Source organism: Mus musculus, chromosome 2, assembly GCF_000001635.26.
Source record: "Mus musculus strain C57BL/6J chromosome 2, GRCm38.p6 C57BL/6J".
Lineage (NCBI taxonomy): Eukaryota > Metazoa > Chordata > Mammalia > Rodentia > Muridae > Mus > Mus musculus.
Window position 1 is genome coordinate 25,675,109 of NC_000068.7, and position 20,757 is coordinate 25,695,865.

Sequence of the window (20,757 nt, forward strand, 5' to 3'; positions counted from 1 at the left end):
GTTTGTGCAGAACTGGAATTAGATCTTCTTTGAAGGTCTGATAGAACTCTGCACTAAACCCGTCTGGTCCTGGGCTTTTTTTGGCTGGGAGACTATTTATAACTGCTTCTATTTCTTTAGGGGATATGGGACTGTTTAGAAGGTCAACTTGATCCTGATTCAACTTTGGTACCTGGTATCTGTCCAGAAACTTGTCCATTTTGTCCAGGTTTTCCAGTTTTGTTGAGTATAGTTCTGCTGCTTCTTATTTGGTTGCATATATGTTCTAGCTGGAAAGTGTGTTTAAAAATAATTGACAGGAGCCAGGCAGTGGTAGCACATGCCTTTAATCTCAGCATTTAGGAGGTAAAGACAGGCGAATCTCTGAGTCAGCTGGTCTACATAGTGAGTTCTAAGACAGTCAGGGCTTCACAGAGAAACTCTGTCTCAACAAACAAACAAACAAACAAACAAACAAACAAACAAACGACAGCATTGAGATGAAGATTAGAATGGGAATTTTGGAATAATTATCTTCCTAATTTTTCCTAATACAAAAGACTTTGTATTTTTCTTCTATCAGGAATCTAGGAGGTTAGCAATCAGGAGCCATCCTAACCCTGGATCAAGGCTTGGCACTGGGTTACTGAGCGAAACAGAACAAGTAGCTGACATTTACACAAGTTCTGATTTATTCCTGTTCTCCTTTATTGGAGGAGTCTGTCCCCAGCAGGGACTTGGAGTTTTATTAGATCTCTTTTTCTACAGAGAATCAAGCCGCGGACATATTGTACCCACATGTTTCCACGTCTGGCTTGGAGTGAGGCTAGAGATGCTAGGGATGGGTGTGTGGAGGTAAAATGTAAGTTTCAGTTTGCTCTGTGGTGGGTGCTGAGTGTCCACAATCTTGTTGCTCTGCAGAAGTACTCAGAACATCTTGATAAAGATTGAGTGAATAAATGAGCAAATCTCAGGAAGTGTGAGGCTAAGGTCTTGGCTGGAGGCAGAGTTCCCTACCACTTCCCCAACCCCTCCAAGATGGTGGGCCAGATACATTCCACCTACAACTTCTGCTCTCAGCAGCTCTGATGATCAGATAGTGGGTAGTCTTAGGTAGTTTTGACCTAGCCAGAGATACATGGAGAATGGACATATCCAGACATGGGAACAGAGTGAACAGAGCAGTCTGACTTCAGGGCTGGCTGCTGGAGCCAGTGGAAGGACATAGGCCATCAAAGCACAGGGTTGTGAGGACCAGTGTGGGCAATGTATAAAAGTCTTAGAGGCAGCTTTTTATGTATTTAATGACTGGGACAAAAGATGTCTGAGATAGCAGTTTCTGGACAGACAACTTGAACTTGACCAGCCAGAACTTGGACTTGACTCTGACCTACTTGGCCTGCTGGTGAAGAACAGACTCAGCTGGGGGGAAAAGGTGGCTAGCTACTCCTAAACTTTCTAGGGAAAGAAGGTGTGGACAGACATGAAATTGGCACTGTACTATTGATTAGAACAGGCTCCTGGGTCTCTCTCGTCTCTGCCATTGGTTGAGCTGGGCACCAAGGCCACCACAGTTTAACAGCGCCCTCCTCCACCCTGAGTAATTTGGCTTTGAGAAAGATTGGGATAATGTCAAGACAGGTAGTGACCACCCACACCAAGGCACTCAGATATATAAGCTGTTTCCTGGTTGGAGACATCCTGTAGTGTGCCTGTACCTCTCGGAGAATGAAGGTGATCCTTCTGACTGCTGCTCTTCTTGCTTTGGTCTCTATTCCCTGGTTGCAGGCAGTGTGGCTGGGAAGGCTGGACCCTAAGCAGGTAATGGCTTTCTGGGCAGCAGGTCCTAGGGCCAGGCCCCACCTTTGAGGCCACAAAGCTTTTGGGTCCCCAGGAGTCAGTCTGTAAAAGTGTGGATGGAGGGAGTTGGAGTTGTGCGACAGAGGGAACTTTGAGGGAGGACAGCTAGGTGTCTTAGCTGATGCTTCCTCTAGCTCCTCGGTCCCTGGTATGTCCTGGCTGTGGCCTCCCGTGCAAAGGACTTCATGGTGGAGAAGGACATGAAGAATGTGGAAGGTGTCGTGGTGACTCTTACTCCAGATAACAAATTGAGAGTTGAGTCCTCTCGGCATGGGTGAGTTGGTAATCCCTGTGCTAAGGTTCCCCAGCAGGAGCACCGTCCCCGGAGGGAGGGGCTGCAGGGGTTGTCTACTTGGCTGCTCCTGGATGCATGGCAGGTACCCCGTGTTCCTCACCCTGCTGTGCTCTCCAGAGCAGGTTTCCTGTCCCCCTGGACTCCCAGGCCACTCTCTTCTTTCCCCTGACTCCCTAGAGAGAGTGGTATGCACCCTGCTTCTGTGGCACTTCCTCTTACCGGATTCTGGCTCATTCAACTTTTGCCAGCCTCTTGAATCTGTGTCCCTGGCCTCTATACTCCTTTGTTCTTGATGGCTTGGCTGGCCCTGGTCTGCATTGCAGCCCCTCTGTGAGTCTTCTGGAGCCTATGGAAGTTGGTTCATGCATTTGGTCCTCAGGGTCACCTGGTTGGTCATAAAATCAGTCTCTTCAGGAAGGTGGTCATCAAGGCTTATGCCAGTGGCCTGTAGGGTCAAGCTGTCCTTGTCTAGTGGAATAACACACACAGCAAGCCCTGGGGGACCTGGTAGGCGTGGTGGGGAAGTGATATCTCTCTCTGTGCCTATCTCTTTCTGTTTCTTCATCTCTGTCTCTCTCTGTCGTTGTCTGCCTGTCTCTTTCTCTTTGAGACAGTTTCTCTGCATAGATAGCCCTGGCTGTCCTGGAATTTGTTCTGTAGAACAAATAGTCTCTACTGATGGCTCTGACTGGCCTTGGACTCAGAGGTATACTTCCCTCTGCCTTCCTAGTGCTGGGATTTCAGGCATTTGTCACCACTGCCAGGCTAGGCTCAATGTCTCTTAAATGTGGCTCAATTGGTTTGGCAGGCTGGCTGCTCAGTGAGGACCTGAGACACCACAAGTGGGTGGGTGGGTTCCTGTGAGGCCAGCAGAACAAAACACACTCATAGGCATATGGGCAGTCTTGGGCCTGTGCAGGGTGGAATGGGTCTCAGGGGAGTCCTCTATTCTATTAGTTCTTTGTTTGTTGTTCTTTGAAATGTATTGGGAAGTTAATAACCGGAGTCCGTAAAGGCAGGCATCTGAGTTTGTTTCTTCCACCTTGTTTTGGTCAGCCAGTTTTGGCCAGCCAGGGCATTTGTTTTGTGACTCCGACTTTGTAAAGTACTTTGTCACCCTGTGTCACAGCAACCACTCTTGTGTCCTGCACCACCATCTTCCCAAATGAAAAGTTTGTCTCTAGGAGGCAGACTTTCATCACCACGGCAAAATACCCAAGATAAACAATGTATAAGGATAGAAGGTTTACATAGGCCCATGAATTCAGTCCTTGGTTACCACTGACCCTGTTGCCTTGAGACTATGGTAGCTTAGTACATATGGAAGAGGCGGCTCACTTCATGGTGCTAGGAGGGAAAGAGAGAAGAAGAGAAGAAAGAAGAGGAAGAAGGGAAAGAAGAGAGTCATCTCAACTTCTCTTTTAAGGACACATCTCCAGTGACCAAACTTCCTCCCACCAGGCTCTACTTGTTGCCTCCAGTACTGGCAGAAGCATCCAGTTTACACAAGGCTATGGGGACATTCCAGTCCTACTGGATCTTCATTCCCTCCCCAGCCAACGAAACCTCCTCTGTGCTTTCTGTCTCCCATCCAAGGACTGGAGACCCCTGAGAAATCTCCCTACAGAACCTGTCCTGCTGTAATTGGTGGGCCTATGCCTCTGCCTCCCATGCAGGGAGTGTAGGTGTAGATGGCTCACCACCCAGCACATGTATCCCTGATACAAGGAGCTTAAATATGTATAGGCCTTCTATGCTTCCTTCCTAGTGAGCTCCCCTTAAATATTCTGCATATTTGTTTCTCTACAATGTTTCTTACTTGTTTTTGGGAAAGGGGAATTTAAGCAATTAATTAGTCTGTGATAAAAAATTAGTTACAAATATATTTCCCACTTTGATTTTTTTGATGTTGGGGGTCTTTTTCAAAATATTTTATGTGTGTGAACATTTTGCCTGCCTGCATGCCTGTTCCATGTGCATGCCTGGTGCCCAAAGGGGTCAGAAAAGATCATCAGATCCCATGGTATTGACGTTACAAATGGTTGTAAGCCACCATGTGAGTGAGTATTGGGAACTAAAGCTGTGTCCTCTGCAAAGACCAGCAAGTGAGCGCTCTTAACTGCTGAGCTCTTTCTCCAGGCCTGAGGGGGAACCCTTTTCTTTTATTAAATGTTTTTTATTTTTGCACTGGATGCATGCCAGCCTCTGCTTTTGAGGGTTCTATGTGCCACGATATAGGGAGGGCCTCCTTTCTCTTTCTGATATTCCTAGAATTTGGCCTGGGCTAGAAACATGAGGTACACTCAGGCTGCTGTGCAGCCTCACACTTCATGTTTGGGTAAATTTTCTTTGTTTTAAGTTTTCTACTCTGTCCCTTGATCTCTCTGCTTACCTGGCTGTTGCTGGGGTTTCAGGTGTGCCGCCCTCCGTGTCTGCTGCAGCAGCACGTGTGGCTGGCTTCTCCTCCAAAACTTCCCCATCGTCTCCCACTGCAGGTGTCTTGCCCCCAGCCATCTTTGAAGCCACTTGTTTTGCCCAGCAGACCTTCTTGAGCTTTTCCTGTGGTTTCTCACCACAGAGTCTGACACCATGGGGGGTTCTGGATAGTGGCTCATCACCTGAACTGCAGGCTGATGTCTCTCGAGTCCTCAGCACCTGACAGTGTGGGTCCCTCGGGAAATAAAGGGAATGGCCAGTGCTTCTCAGACCCTAGGGTGGGGTTTCTGGGTAACCTAGGTGCCATGAAAGAGGCGAGGCCTTCCCCTCTGCTGGGCCAGGTATGACTCTGAGAGGCCCTTCTCACATCTTTCCTAGGCCAGGCGGATGTCATCAGAGCACCGTGGAGCTGCTGAAGCAAGAGTCCCGATGGGTGTTTGAGAATCCCTGTGAGTCTGACGCTCCTGGGTCCTGACCATCAGATTGCTAGCAAAGCCAGCCCCTCTGTGGATTCTCACACTGCAGTTGACAGGGCCAGGCCTGATGGAAAGGAGGCCACTTTGCTCCAGAGCCCTTGGCACACCTCTGTGGGCAGCTAAAGGATCCAGCAGTCAGGACCTTGGGGTCAATCCTCATTGGAAAAGAGGCCCCTGAACCTTGAGACCTGAATTCCCCATCCCTGTGTGTCCAGATGCCTGGGGGGTCTTAGCCTCGATTTCTGGGCTCTTTTGTGGGTTCAGAAGGAAGGATACCTGGTTAGTAGTGTTCTTCCTCCAATAGGATAGCCCTACTTGGTCTTTAGTCACCCCAGGCTGAGTGGGACAAACACTCCATCTGTCAACTAGCAACCAACAACTGCTTCTTGCTGGCACAATGTAGGGGACCTGGGGACAGAGCCTGAGACCTCTGCTGAGGTTGGATAAGGTCTTATTTGTTTCCATCCTAATGGCCAACCCCAGTTTTACACCTGGTTGGCACGATGGTCCTACTTTCCTTGCTACCCCTAGATCTTCCATTTCCTTTCTAGCTCTGGGTATATTGGATTATCGGGTACTGGGCACTAACTTCAAAGACTACGCTGTCGTCTTCACACAGCTGGAATTTGGGGATGAGGTCTTCAACACAGTGTCGTTGTACAGTAAGTGGGGTCTGGCAAGATTGCTCACCCTGAGGTTGGCTAGGGATTGGGGTAAAGAAAAGGGCAGGGATCACAGCCACACTCTGGTCGCCTCTCAGAGGCTGCTCCTTCCTGCCCAGGTCGGACAGAGATGGCTAGCCACGAAGCCATGCAGCTATTCACCAAATGGAGCCAGGGGCTGGGCTTCTTGTCTCAACAGCAGGCTCAGCTGCAGAAGGACCGTGAGTGTTGCTAGTATGGGCCTCGGAGAAACACAGGAAGCTCTGGTGCACATAAGGGCTGACCAGGGTGGTGGTGGCACATCCCCTGCTTTCCTTGATTTGTGCCTTGTCACAGTCAGGCCTGTCTGGACAGTTTCTTCAACAGAGGCTTGTGGGTGGGATCCTGGGAACTGCTACAGCCCCATTCTCACAACTGGCTCGCTTCTTCTACAGTCACTTGTGCACACAAGATCCTCCAGGTAGGCCACCTTTCTGTGCATCACTCTCAGCTCCCAGGGGAGTAGGAGAAGGCTGGGGCTCTGGGTGGACCATCTTCAAAGCCTGTGTAGCCCATGGCTCTGCCACTGGAAAGGTGACGGGAGGTGGGGACAAAGGCTATTACAAGCTCAACCCCAACACCTGCCCTGGTTTTCAGTGAGTGCCACACCCTGGATATAGCACCACAGCATCCTGGCATCCTGGTGGAGGTGGGCAGGCACGGTCTTTGCACAGTGGCTGGTGGTACTGGCGCTGATTGGCTGCTCTCCTAGGCTCTTGCTTGGGTTCAAAATAAAATGATTTCACAAGTAAACCTGCCACAACGTGTCTTCTCTGGGGCTGGGGTGGTCCCTGTGCTGTGGAAGAGGACATCGCTAGCCAGAGACAAAAGAATTTGAAGAATTCCTTTGCTAGAATTCTCGAGCCTGAAGACGGGGCAGGTGGTTTTTCACTGGGGGCAAATTATAGACCCTGGAATGGCAGAGGCTGAGGTGCCTGGCTAGGCAAGAGCTGTTGAATAGGTCAGGACATTATTGAGGCAGCCACTGGACTATGAGACTTCAACCATCCATGCCTTCTGAGCAGGAAGGCAACTGAGTGCTGCACAGTAGGAGAGCACAGATGGCATCTACCTAGTGGGTTAGCATCCACAGGCTGCCTAGCAGGAAGACACAGAATGCACAGTTGGTCTAGTGGGGAGGTCACTATCCATGAGCTTCCTAGCAGGGAGTTACAGCCAGGGCTCTAGCTCTTCTTTTCCTGCCCATGGCTTTAGCTGCTTGCTGGGAGTGGGCGTGGGGGTGATGGCGGTGGCATGGAACTCTCAAAGGCTTGAGTCTGTGGGCCCTCATTCCAAATGGGATATCAGGTCTGGAAATGGTGGAATGATGTCATTTACTAGAAAGTAACACATGTGGGTAGGGTGGGGTAAGGGGGTCAAAGCTTGTGCACACACGAATGCACCTCCCCATCTCTTCCCTGCCCTGGAAGAGCATCACTATCCCCTCAGACTCTATATATAGCCTTGGGAAGGGAGTCCCAAAGCTTATGCCTAGCTGCTACTGCTTCCCTCCCTGCTGTTCTGTGTGCATAAATGCCCAAGAAGCTCGTCTCAGACACTCTAGGCTTCTGCCTATCACCTGGGTTATGAGAGTCCCAAGGCACCAGGGGTAGGTGAGGCCTTCCAGGCTGTAGTAGTATGCAGGTGTGTGTACTTCTAGCCCTTTAGTAGTGAGGGATATGAGGAGCAGCCTCCATATGGCTTCTGAGAACAATGAGGTGTCCATCTTCAGGGGCCTCCCAGGCAGCCAGTGTCTGCTGCAGCCAAAAATGGCCCTGCTGAAGTTCTCAGAAGGAGGGGCACAGCCTGAAGCCACACCTGCCCACCTCCTCCCCACCCATCGAAGCAGCCTGAGCTTGAGGACCCACCCACCCTACAACAGGACAGATACAGTGAGATACAGGTTTAAACTGACCTGCCCGAGCTAAGGATGAAGTTAGAGATGGCCCTATCCATAGCTCTAGCCCTGGCTGTGGTGTCCTGGACGCAGGAGTTTTTCCCTAAGGAGGCCCAGACTCTCAACTGGAGCAAGGTGAGCCACACACCCCTTGGTATTTTTATTAGGTGCTAGGGTTAAAGACTGCAAGGACCAACTCTAGCTATGAGACCATCTGAGGTAATGTCCCCAGCAGGAGGGCAGAGCATGGTAGCTGTTGAGGCCGGCCAGGTTGGTTACCTATTCTCTCCCACCATGGCCCCAGCCCTGGGACCCTTCACAGACACCTCCACAAAGGAGCTGAGGCTGTAAGAGGAGCAGCAGAGCCAAGCAGTCGATGTGTCCTGAAGCAGGACTGTGGGTCTCAGTGTGAATAGCACAGTCACAGAGTTCTTAGGAGCAAGGGATTTGCCACAGGGACGAGCTGGTGGCTAGTGGCTCAGGGGCAAATGGAAGGACTGAGTACTTGTGTCACAGGGAGGCCAAGAGGGAAGGGGCCTCTGAGGTGGGTAGGGTGGACCCAGCCCAGGCTTCAGCCTCTGGGGTATCTGACCAGCCAAGCACTGGATCCTCTTCATTCTAGTCAGGGACAGGGTAGAACTCCCCTGTAGATACAGATGAGCTCTGGGGCTTGGGAAAGAATCACTTACCGGCTCTGTCTGGGAGCTTGAACAGGCATCATGGTGTAGCAGCTCACACTATCCTTCCCCCATGCCTCGACAGTTTTCAGGCTTCTGGTACATTATTGCCATCGCCACAGACACCCAGGGGTTCCTACCGGCTAGAGACAAGAGGAAGCTGGGGGCATCTGTGGTCAAGGTGCACAAAACAGGCCAGCTCAGGGTGGTCATCGCCTTCAGCAGGTGAGCGGGTGTGATGTGGGAGTGATCCTGGTACACCTTTGCAGGTTAGCCGGGGAAGCGGAAACTGTGGAGTTCTGAGAGTAGCCTTGTTAGGTGCTTCCACTACCTCTTTGTCCCCTAAAACCCAAAGGAGTGATTTGGGGAGAAATAGTGAGTGGAAGGGAGAGGGAGTTGGGAGTGAATCTCTCAGCTCTGGGCAGGCCTTTGCCCAAATGAGAAGATTCTCCTCCAGACTGGCCATCTTGCCTCTCCACCTCCCATCCCCGGGATCTAAGGACAAAGGGCAAGTAGACTGGGAGAAGTTGGCTGTAGAAAGTGGCAGCCAGTGGTTAAGAAGAGCCCTCTGGCTGCAGCTCACAGTATCTGTCCTCCAGGCCTCGGGGCTGCCAGTCCAGGGAGGTGACTCTGAAGAAGGACAGGAAGAGACCTGTGTTCAGGAATACCCGTGAGTAGGATGTCTGCGCCACGGAAATAAGCAGGTCGGCCAGACACCCAGGGTGGGTGAGCAGGCTGGCCGTGGTTCCAGAGCTGCCTGAATTCCTTTGAATGACCTGGCCTGGGAAGTGAGGTCAGTGAGGGCTCTATCCTGTGGGTGGGCACGGATGGGCAGGCCTCGGTGACCACTGGCGCTTCTCTTGAAGTCAAGGGAGTAAAGGGCTTCCATGTGCTGTCCACGGACTACACGTACGGCCTGGTATACCTCCGCCTGGGGCGTGGAGGCAGCAACTACAAGAGCCTGCTGCTTTTCAGTGAGTACCATGTGTAGAATCATCTTTGGGTGTCAGAGGCATGATGAGTGTGCTCGGGGACCAGAGACATAGAGGTGGGGGAGGGTGAAGGGAAGACAAGGCTGGCTAACCCGGAGTGGGGGATGGTTGGTGAAGGGTGGTCTGAAAGGGGCTGGAGAAGTGGAGCTTGCTGTGAGTAGGGCTGGAGGTGGTGGCAGTGGGGTAAGTCGACTGGAGACCCTCACCAGGAGGGGTCTAGATGCAGGAGCTGCAGTATGAGACAGCCTATGTATGAGTGTTGGGGTGTTGCCTAAGCGGAGGTAGGGATGTGGAGTGTGAGTTCCGAGCTCTGGGAAATGGAGCATTAGGATTGGGTGGCTGGAGCTGATGGACGAGGGAGTGTTAGGGAAAGTACTAGGGAGGGTAGATGGAGGTGACATGATGGAAAGGAGGGCACAAGCCTGGGCTACAGAGGGGGATCTGTGAAAAGAGCAGAGCAGAGGAGTGTTTAGCAAGCAGTGGGCTTGGCTGTGCCCAGGGATGGGCTACAGTAGACTGTAGGAACAGAATGACAGTGAGAGGGAGCACGGAAGATCAGGATGCAGCCCTCCAAGTGTCATCCAGGGACCCCTGCTGCACCAATTTTGTCTCCAACTGCAGACAGACAGAACATCTCTAGCTTCCTGAGTCTGCGAGAATTTCTGGACACATGTCATATTCTGCAGCTCACCAAACAGGCCACCATCCTTCCGAAAGACGGTACCACATGGCCTCAGGCTTTCATTCTCTTGCTTTCCTTCTGTCCCACAAGACAGCTGGTCCATCCAGGAGGGGTGTGTGCATGTGCATGTGTGCGCGTGCGTGGTATGCGTGTGTGTGTGTGTGTGTGTGTGTGTGTGTGTGTGTGGCCGTGTGTCTGCAAAATCAGCTGTGAAGGTGCCCAAATATCTTCATTCCCTGCTGAACCTGTAGGCTTCCTGCCAGCATTGGGTGTGCAGGGTTCCACGCAAACAGTGATGGTTCCTAGAGCATATAAACTCTATCTGACACTCAGAATGGAAGCTACACACCTTTACCCTCTTTAGAACCCAGGGCGATGGGGGCCAGGATCTTCATGTGGACTCAGGACAGGGTGGCAGCCAGGTCTCTCAGCCCCTCTGTCCTTGCCCACAGATTCCTGTGCACATACGATCCTGCCTTGACAGCCAGCCTCCTGCTTAGCCCTTTGGCTTGAGAGGTCCTCCAGACCCTGGACATTCAGTGGCTGGCTGGCTGCAGAGAGCCTGAGCCGTGGTTGCTGCCTTTGCATCTTCCGATCCCAGAAAACTTCCTCTGGGCTGTGCTCATGGCTTTCTCTTCGGTCTACCTGCCCTGCAGGTTCCCGGACTTCACTGGAGGCTGAGTCTCACCATCACTTCACCCTGGGGAGGTCAACACTGACTTCAGCCTCACTCTGCTCCCATTTCCTTCTTTTATTTTAAAAGGGCTTTCTTTATTTTGTGGCCTAGAGATGGCTTAGTAGTTAGAGAGTGTATTGTTGAGGACTCAATTCAGTCCCCAGCACCCATATTGTGTGGCAAACGATCGCCTGTAACTCCAGCTCAAGGGGATCCAACAGCCTCTCTGGCCTTTGTGGCCACTGCACACACATGTACAACCTGCCACACATACATAAAATTAAAAATAAAAATCTTTTAAAAGATTTCATTTTCATATGTTTTTTGTTTGTTTGTTTTGAGTGAGGCCCCACCATGTAGTCCTGCTGGTTTGGAACTCACTACTTAGCAGGGTGGTAGTGGCTCAGGCTTTAATTCCAGCACTTGGGAGGCAGAGGCAGACAGATTTCTGTGAGTTCAAGGCCAGACTGGTCTACAGAGTGATTTTGAAGATAGCCAGGACTGCATAGAAAGATTCTGTCACAAAAAAAAAAAAACAAAGCCAAAACCAAACCAAACCAAACCAAACCAAACCAAACCAAACCAAACCAAACCAAACCAAACCAAACCTCACTATGTAGACAAGGCTAGCCTCAAATTTATAGCGATCTGCCTGCCTCTGCCTCCCTAGTGCTGGAATTAAAGATGTGCTCCAAATGCCAAGTGCTGTCATATCATTATGTTCTGCTCTTATTCACCCCTCCTCATCTTGTTTTCCAGCCCTCCCCTCCACTGTTCCCCACTTTTGGCTTTCAAGCTATGTATATTCCTATATTCCACAACCTGGATCTCTCTCTCTCTCTCTCTCTCTCTGTCTCTCTGTCTCTCTGTCTCTCTGTCTCTCTGTCTCTCTCTCTCTCTCTCTCATTTTGAGGGTGTCAGATCCTCTGGGATAGGAGTTACAGACAGACAGACAGACGTACAGGCAGACAGACAGTTGTTAACTGACATGTGAGTGTTGGGAATTGAACCTGGGTCCTCTGGAAGAGCAGGCAGTCCTCTTAACCCCTCAGCCATCTCTCCAGTCCCTGTCTATCACTTACATTTTCATGGTCTCCTATTCTCATCACACACATACACACACACACACGCACACACACACACACATGCACACGCACACACACACGCACACGCACACACACACACACACACACACACACACACACACACACACAGAGAGAGAGAGAGAGAGAGAGAGAGAGAGAGTTTAAATCTAGACCTTGGGGCTGGGGAAATGGCTTACTGGTTAAGAGCACTTGCTGCTCTTCCAGAGGACTCAATTCAATTCCCAGAAGCCATGTTGGGTGTCTCACAGCTTCAGGTAACTGCGCCAGAGGACCTGACGCCACCTTCTGGCCACAAGGAGAGCTGCACATACACATACACACACACCCACACCCACACACACACACTAGATAATATAAATCAGAAAAAAATCTAGACTCTGCTTATGAGGGCCAAGATGCTGTATTCTCTTTCTGATTTGGTTTATTCAGCCTAATACAATAATCTCTACTTCCATTTATTTTGCTGCAAATGTCACTATTTCATTCTTGTTTATGGCTGAATAAAATTTTATTGTGTGTATGTGTCCCACATTTGTGTACACATGCCATATTTCCTCTGTCAGTTCATCTCGATGGCATCTAAACTGGGCCTATATCTTGGCTACTGCAAATGGAGCAGCAATCAACAGAGCTACGCATGCTGCTGTGGTGTGCTGACTTAGAGGCCTTCAGGTATGTCTCTAGGAGATCCCAGATGGTAGTTCTGTTTTCTGTGTTTAAGAATCTCCATGCTGACTTCCACAGTGGCCGTGGCCATTCTTCTTTATCCCCTGACCACTCAACCATGTTCAACTACATGGAGCAGGGACAGCAGGAGCCCCTCATCTGGAGACCTGTGGAGCCAGCTCGCCTGGTTGCTGGGTTAGTTCTCAGCTTTTCATGTCACCATCATGACCAATGTCACTTGCTTTCCCCCAACATGGGTCTCTCCTCCAGTCCCCTCCTCAGGCTTCCTGCACCAGAGAAACTCCACCACAGGAGCTGAGCTGTGTGTTGTAGCTGTATTGGACTTTGAACCTACCACGTGGGTAAAAGATCCCAACAGTGCTGGCCCACAGACGTCTCTCCTTTTGAGATGTGGGTCTTAGGATAGAACTCAGGTCATATGCCTTTTCTTTACTGAGCTAGCGTTCTCTCTCTCTCTCTCTCTCTCTCTCTCTCTCTCTCTCTCTCTCTCTCTCTCTCTCTCTCTCTCTCCTTCTAATATTGGCACATAGAATGAGCAAAATTGCAGCAAGAATCAGTTCTACAGCCCAGGAAGTTCTCAGATGTCTCCAGGCCTTGCTGCCTGCATCCAAAGACCATGGTGATGTTCTGATGAGCACATGGCCAGTTGTTTTTTTTTTTCCTAATGATTGAGAGTGTTTGCTGTCTGGACTTTGTGAGTAGCCTTTACACACAGTTAAATCACATGGTGCTTGCTCTTTTCAAATCTTCCACTGAGGTGTTGCAGAACGGAGCTGCATTTGGGGTTAGTTTGATCCCATTGCTTAACATGATGGCTCTCATTGGCCATCCTGTCACCTGGGGCATGAAGAGGTTTCCACACTCTGCAGTGTGAATCCATCCAATGGGCCCCAAGGCTTGATCTGCTGGCTGCTTCTTCGCTAGTGGTTGGGTTTGCTTAAACAGTTTTGGCAGAAGTATCAATGGTGGGTGATCATGTCCTTTGTGATGTGACCAATCATGTCAAATGACACAGGATTCTGTTTGTGCTATCTACAGTTTTTATTAGGTGGCTCTCATGTAAGGCACTTGCCTGCTGTGTTCTTCAGTTCATTACTGTATGTGTGCTGTTTACCAGCTTTTTGGGTCCAGGACAATTCCACGTGGCTGGAGCACAGGATGGCCTTCTGGCAGGAGGTTAAAGCGGCTCATTAGGAGAAAGCCCATCTCATCGTTCAAGCATGGCAGGCCTTGATGATCAGAGACAGTCATGGTTTTAGAGCTTTATTGTAGAAAGGCAGAGAGAAAGAGAGAAGGAGGGCTAGAGAGTAAGAAAGGTGAAAGTTTAAAGAGAGCGAGGAGGGGCCAAGCAGCCCCTCTTATAGTAGGCTGGGCTATCTTGCTGTTGCCAGGTAACTGTGGGGGTGGAGTCTAGCTAGAATGTCACAAGCTTGGGACATTGTCTGTGTGACTGAGTCACAGAATTATGGACAGGCACCTGATTCTGGGAACATGGCTCTCCTTTCTGTCCCTTGTAGATTTCTCTATTGGGTCACTGGAGCAAGCCCCATTCAACCAAAATAGGCTGCCTATCACAGTCCCACAATACAGAGGCTGTACAGATGTCATATTAGGAAATATAACCTTATGTACATTTAAAATTTTTATCAACCTATCTTGAGGATAATGATTATCAAGAGTGCCTATAAATCCTATTTGAGCAAGCAACCAATCCATATTGTGCTGCTTCAGCCAAGTATTTTTTTGTCATTAAAATTTTTTATTAGATATTTTCTTTATATACATTTCAAATTTCAAATGCTATCCTGAAAGTTCCCTATACCCTCCCCCCGCCCCGCTCCCCTATCCACCCATTCCCACTTCTTGGCCCTGGCATTCCCCTGTACTGGGGCATATAAAGTTTGCAATACCAAGGGGCCTCTCTTCCCAGTGATGGCCGACTAGGCCATCTTCTGCTACATATGCAGCTAGAGACACAAGTTCTGGGGGTATGATTTACAATATAAGGCTGAACAATGATGTCCAGTTCTTTGCTAAAACAAGTCAGCGCCTGCTTCCTTCCAAATATAATCATCTGGGCTACTGTCTCATAATATGGCAGGATATCATGCTTAGGAGATATCCTTGAATGTATCCACATGAGAGGAGCCCTTTGTCACAATAATCCTGTAAGCATGTGAACTGTATTAAAAAAATAAACAGTTGTAAAAGCAAAGAATAATCTATATAAGTAACAAATTGTTTTTCAATAGCTCGTTCTACTTGTTGTAAGGCCAGCAATCCTTCTGAGGTTAAAGATCTAGAGGAGGTAGGTTCAGTTCTCCCTTTAAGAATATCAAATAAAGGTCTTAATTCTCCTGTAGTAAGCTTTAAATAGGGGCGAAGCCAATTGATATCACCTAACAGCTTTTGAAAATCATTTAAAGTTTTTAAACCGTCCCTGCGAATAATTATCTTCTGGGGAAAAATGGCTTGATCTGTAAGTCTAAAGCCCAGATAATTATAAGGATCCTGAGTTTGTACCTTTTCTGGAGCTATTTGCAGTCCTTTATCAGCTAAAGTCTGTTGTAAATCTTTATAACATAAAAGCAATTCTGGAGAATCTTTTCCGGCTATTAAGACATCATCTGTGTAATGAGTGATGTATATCATTGGCCATTGCTGCCTTACAGGCTGAAAGGCTTGTGCCACAAACTTTTGACATAAGGTAGGACTATTAGCCATGCCCTGAGGAAGAGCTGTCCATTGCTATCTTTTCATAGGTTCCTTAAAATTAAAAGAAGGAACACAGAAAGACAATCTTTCACAATCCTCAGGGTGCAAAGGAATAATAAAGAAATCTTTCAAATCTACCACTATTTTATAATATCCTTTAGGAATGGCTACTGGAGATGGAAGCCTAGGTTGTAAAGCTCCCATAGGCACTATGGTTTCATTAACCTTTCTTAGATCTTGTAACAATCTCCATTTACTGGATTTTTTTCTTGATAACAAATACTGGAGTATTCCATGGTGACTGAGATTCTCTTAGATGCCCTGCCTCTAGTTGCTCCTGCACTAGCCAAGAGTTGGCTTCTATTTTTTCTTTAGATAAAGACTACTGACTGGGCAGTGGTGGCACATGCCTTTAATCCCAGCACTCGGGAGGCAGAGGCAGGCAGATTTCTGAGTTCAAGGCCAGCCTGGTCTACAAAGTGAGTTCCAGGACAGCCAGAGCTACACAGAGAAACCCTGTCTCAAAAAACCGAGAAAAAAAAAAAAAGACTACTGATCAACCCACACTGGAATATTATTAAGCCACTGAATTTTATCAGCATGGGATACAGGCAAGATTGATTGTGGCCATTATGGAAAATACCCCAAGCCTCTTGTGTTAGAGTGAGGCTTAGGACTTTCAAATGTCTTAATACCTTGTCCTTCCTTTCTTAGCCCCTGACCAGGCAAAAAATCCTTATCCTAGTATCTGCTTAGTCACTGCCTCGTTAGGACTACACATTATAAGACCCATCTGTGACAAGAGACCTCTTCCCCAGAGGATAATAGTCAAATTTGACATAACGTAAGGCTGAATTTGTCCTGAATTGCTCTCATCATCTTTCCAGGTTAGAAGTTTAGAACTTTGTTTTGGGTTATTGGCATAACCAATCCCTTGGAGGTGGGTGAGTGGATCAGATAAAGGCCAAGTTGAAGGCCAATCTTGTCCTCTAATAATTGTTACATCAGCCCCAGTATTTATTAATCCTTCAAAGCTTTTTCCTTCAATTATTAATTTAAGGTTAGGTCTCTTACTAGTAATAGATCGAACCCAGTACACCTCAGGGGAACCAAAGCCACTCTGTTCTCTCTCACTCTTAACAAATCTGGAAGGTAGCAGATGCAAAGGAACTAAGAGAAGTTGAGCAATTCTTTGTTTAGCAGGGACAGTTATAATACCATGAGGAGAAGCAGCCATAATTTTAATTTCTCCTTCATAATCATTATCTATAACACCTGGGTAAATTTGCAGTTCTTTTACAGTAGTACTGCTTCGTCCTAGAAGAAATCCCCAAGTTTCTGCAGGTAAAGATCCAAAAACTCCTGTAGGCATGGTTTGAACTCCCATTTCTGGGGTTAATACTACATGGGTAGTGGAACTGAGGTCCAATCCCACACTTCCTACGGTTTCCCTGGTAAGTTTAAAAACAATTTTCCCTGGCCTGGCAGCAGCTTCATGGCCCCATAAGCTGCTTGCTATGGGCGTCTGGAGTATGGGTCCTGAGGTTGACCCCTCTGCTTGTTTCCCAACATGGATGGCCCTGAATATCTGTCTTAGATTTACAGTCCCTGACCCAGTGGTTACCCTTCCTGCATCAAGGACAAACTCCTGGGACATAGCCTGATTGCCTGCTTGCAGTGCCTCTGTTTCTTGGACAATCATTTTTAAAATGACCCAAACCTCCACATTTAAAACATACTTTATTCCCTTATTTCTGTGAAAGAATTGATTGTACAGTGGTTCCTTGCAAAGCAGCAGCCATGGCCAATCTCTGCACAAAGACAAATATACCCTGCTAAATCTGTCTATGCTTTGTATGGTCAAATAGCTGCACTAGCATTCTCATAAGCCAATTGTGTAACAAAAAGATTTCCTGCTTGAGAAAAATTCTACTAGATATTTTTAGTAGCCTATCCACAAAATCCTGAAAAAGTTCATCAGGAGCCTGTCTAATACTATCTACATTTCCATTGGTAATTGATTCCATGTGTGGTGGGCAGCCATTGCAACCTGCGCCTACACTCCAACAGGAAACCCAATCTGACTAGCATTGCCTTCATATTGATCTTCTCCTAAAAGCATGTCAGCATCCCAATCTGGGTTACCTGTCTGAGCATTCATTGCAGCAGTTCCCTTACTGGCTTCACACCATTCAGAACTCCAAAGTAAGAAATCTCCTTCTGACAAAGTAGCCTTACATAGAGTCTTCCAATCTTGGGGGATTAAATTTGACTCCATCACAGTATCCAATAAAGCTTGTGTAAAAGGTGCTGTACTGTGCCACAACTGTTTTTACTCTTAATCACCTTGAACTCTAAAGTCTGTTATTGTCTGACTCTATTGTTACTGGTCAGTTATCTCAACTATAGGGAAAGCTAGCATGCCAGATGTGTTCTGCCCTTTCCCATAAGCCTGACTCACAGCTCTTTCTAGCGGCGATTGGTGTATCTCAGAATCTCTGCTCTTCCCTGTACTTGACACCTTTTTTAGCTCCTGTACCTCATTAGTCAATTTCTGCAGCTTAATTTCAAACTCTAATTTATTTAGTTGCATGTCCAGCTGGGCAGCATCTCCTGCAATAGAGGCCATAGGTGGAGCAGGAGTTGTGCAAGGAGGCCAATCCTCATTATAATATTTGGCAACTCCTTTTTCTGAATGAGTTTCCTTCTCTGATGTTAGCTCATCATTAGTAGCTCTATACACTCTTGGACAGCCACTTCCAACTTGGCCATTCTGAGTGTGTGTGTGTGTGTGTGTGTGTGTGTGTGTGTGTGTGTGTGTGTGTGTGTTGGGGGGGGGACAATGAAAGCCCTTCCTGCCAGAAGGTGGAGGAACTTAGGAAGACAGAGGGAGCCTCACTCACAGGACTGGGCACGATGTTCTGATGGAGGATGCACTAATGACCCTGCTCTGTAAAAGAGACAGGCTTTATTTCTGAGCTCAGCCCACAGGTCCAGAGCCTCCAGGATCTCTTTCTGCTTCCTAGATCAATGTAACTCCCTGGGCCCCATCCCTACCACCTGGCTCAGTTTCCTGAAAGTCCTGGCTACATTTCCCAGGACTGGGGATTTCTGCATTTCCCAAGGCAGGTGCAGATCTCAATGACTTCATTTTGCAGCGACTATAAAAGTGAATGGTCACAGACAGCTGCTGACACACACATACACAGCAGTGCACATTCATGTTATGGGTACATTGCACCTTGACAAACAGCTCCATTAGTACAACCGATGTATAGGCACAGAATGCAGAGCCTCGTGCTGACACATGCTCTAGCATACATAATGCACATACTTCATCTTGTGTACAGCATGCTCACCTGCATACACACTCAGTCATATGCATATATGCAGAATGTGCATATGTGTACTTGGACACCTACATAGGCACATGCATGTTCACAATAACCACACATGTATAATATATGCATAAGTATATAATACACACATTCATTCACATGCATGCATAGTCACCCATACACATGCATGTATGCTTACACATGCACACACATGTTCACATACACTCCTGCTCATTCCATCTCTAGCTCAGAGCAGAGCCAGCCATGCTAGCTTGCAGTGGAGGAAGGGATGTCTAGAAGGTTCTGTTTCCAATTACTATCAGCACTCTGTGGGTAGTTGGTGGGGGTCTAGGTTGGGGTAGTGGGTAACAATGAGTAGCATCTTGGTGTCTAGTGTAGGGAATGACCCAAAGTCACAGTGGCAGATCCACAAGTTTGGTCAGTCTTCCTCTAGTTCCAGAAGGCCCTTGTATGGCCCAGGCATCAAAGGGACCCAAGTCTCTGATGGTCCAGTTACTTTGATGTGATTTGCCTGGAAATATTCCTCCTCTTTGCTAAAGGGAGAGACCGGCAGTTCCACAGAGCCAGAGACCGGCTGATGAACCTTTCAGGGGAGGAACTGTAGCAGGAAACTTGATGGTGCCACAGACCTGGTAATGAGGGGCTAATTTTCAGGAGCATGAACCAGAGGGACTGGCCAGCCTGTTGCAAGTCTGACCTGCCTTGCAACCTGCCCAGCCACTGCAGGAGGTCCTGAGCTGCAGAAACAACTCTTACTACCTGGGTTGCTCAAAACAAAAAAAAAATTGCACACCTTCCAACTCTACAGATTCTAAGGCAGCATCTGGGGTCCCAGGATTGTGCTCCCTTGGAGGCTTCTGGGGACGGTCCTATGGGTTTCTCCCAACCCCTAGTGCTGCCACAGGGTTCTCAAGCCAGGGTCATGTGAAGAGGACTCCTGAGTGACCTGGATGACCAGGGGCTAGTAGAGCTGACAAGGAAGTCTTTGAAAGCCCTACCTTACTTCTGAAGCATGCAGGGCTGGATCATTTGCCTCCTGGGAATCTGGTTCCTGGAAGGCAACCAACCACACCCAGCTGAGGGTTTTCATTCTTAGAAGCCTTATGTGCAGTTCTGGAAATGACCACTGGGGGCATCACTGTCTGCAGTGCTCAATGGAGCAAGAGGAATGAGGGAAGAAGAGCCTTTCAGGGCATACTGTGTGCCTGCCTCACCCAAAGGGACTTTTATCTCTAGCATTCCAGGGCAGGGTGAGCTTAGAGGTGGGGAATGACTCCAGTCTTATACAAACAGGCAGTGTGACCTTGTTCAGGGCCAGAGCTGAAACACCAGCAACTCCCTCCTCCTTGAAAGAGGTTCAGGATATTTAGAGCACCGTTTCCCAGATTTCATTCATGCCCTCATTCCTACACATCATCCATCCATCTTTTCATCTGCCTATCCATCCACCTGTCAACCAATGCCCGCTGGTTTCTGCCCTCTGTCCGGCCCCGTAGCTTGCTCTGCTGTCCTGACTCACAATGAGCTACTTCTTTGAAATGCCTGTACACATGAAGGGGTGTGTCCTGGGGGTTATTGGAGATAATGGCTACTGGGAATCACTCATACACAAATGTCAAAGATCGAATTGATGTATAAACCTGCTGGGTCACTATGGTGAGATTAATTTTGGTTTGGTTTTGTAAACATTTGCAGGTGGATCTTCAAGTTCATGTCAGCCAACAACACGGGGGCAACCATAAGTGTTACCAAGCCCCTGGAGAAATGGGGACCCTTGGACTTTACACATGGGACTGTGAGATGGAACAGTCACTGTGCCAAGCAACCTTGTAGCTTTCCAGAAGTCAGGATGGAGAGGGAACCTGACTGGGTAGCTTTGTACTTAGGAGCATGTATACTGAGAATGCTAAGTCCACGTGAATATGTGTACGTGAAGGTCCACAATAGCATGGTAGAATCCACGCAGATATCTGTCAACTGAAGAGCAGAGGAACACGGGGAAACCTGTATGTAAGGGTCCACAGTAGCACATTTCCTAATAATCTCATGGTGGGAATCTGTGCTTGTCAACTGAAGAGTAGATGAATGAATACACATGGTTGGTTTTTTGGTTTTTGGTTTTTTTTTTTTTTTTGGCAGGGGTTGGGGAGGGCTTCAGTGAACCACAGGAAGGAATGGAGTTCTGACACACACTAAACACTTGTAGGTCTGGAAGATGC

General features: G+C 48.3%; 2 protein-coding genes across 8 annotated transcripts; both read left to right on the top strand.

The window, feature by feature from the left end:
• Positions 1–1,529: 1,529 nt before the first annotated feature.
• On the top strand, positions 1,530–6,500 carry Lcn6 (lipocalin 6). 7 transcript variants are annotated; one of them, XM_006498211.4, is made up of 7 exons: positions 1,550–1,800; positions 1,974–2,113; positions 4,949–5,019; positions 5,598–5,708; positions 5,807–5,929; positions 6,045–6,168; positions 6,345–6,491. In XM_006498211.4, exons 1-7 carry the CDS (start codon positions 1,708–1,710, stop codon positions 6,457–6,459), a joined length of 777 nt encoding a protein of 258 aa, XP_006498274.1. In that variant the 5' UTR covers positions 1,550–1,707; the 3' UTR covers positions 6,460–6,491. The 7 variants fall into 7 exon arrangements, with proteins under 7 accessions (XP_006498278.1, XP_006498274.1, XP_006498275.1 ...); XM_006498212.4 differs by having other exon boundaries at positions 1,552–1,800; positions 6,063–6,168; XM_006498213.4 differs by having other exon boundaries at positions 1,565–1,800; positions 5,828–5,929.
• Positions 6,501–7,617: 1,117 nt separating this feature from the next.
• On the top strand, positions 7,618–10,973 carry Lcn10 (lipocalin 10). The gene is made up of 6 exons (NM_178036.4): positions 7,618–7,779; positions 8,407–8,546; positions 8,921–8,991; positions 9,188–9,295; positions 9,935–10,033; positions 10,448–10,973. Exons 1-6 carry the CDS (start codon positions 7,678–7,680, stop codon positions 10,474–10,476), a joined length of 549 nt encoding a protein of 182 aa, NP_828875.1. The 5' UTR covers positions 7,618–7,677; the 3' UTR covers positions 10,477–10,973.
• Positions 10,974–20,757: the final 9,784 nt, after the last annotated feature.

What these genes read in the sequence shown, in the direction of transcription:
- Lcn10 (NM_178036.4), top strand. Translation starts at nt 7,678, where the DNA reads ATGAAGTTAGAGATGGCCCTATCCATAGCTCTAGCCCTGGCTGTGGTG. An exon ending in GTGGTCATCGCCTTCAGCAG is followed by an intron (nt 8,547 to 8,920) that starts GTGAGCGGGTGT and finishes TCTGTCCTCCAG; the next exon opens with GCCTCGGGGCTGCCAGTCCA. An exon ending in CAAGAGCCTGCTGCTTTTCA is followed by an intron (nt 9,296 to 9,934) that starts GTGAGTACCATG and finishes CTCCAACTGCAG; the next exon opens with ACAGACAGAACATCTCTAGC.
- Lcn6 (XM_006498211.4), top strand. Translation starts at nt 1,708, where the DNA reads ATGAAGGTGATCCTTCTGACTGCTGCTCTTCTTGCTTTGGTCTCTATT. An exon ending in ATGGGTGTTTGAGAATCCCT is followed by an intron (nt 5,020 to 5,597) that starts GTGAGTCTGACG and finishes TTTCCTTTCTAG; the next exon opens with CTCTGGGTATATTGGATTAT. An exon ending in GGCTCAGCTGCAGAAGGACC is followed by an intron (nt 5,930 to 6,044) that starts GTGAGTGTTGCT and finishes GCCTTGTCACAG; the next exon opens with TCAGGCCTGTCTGGACAGTT.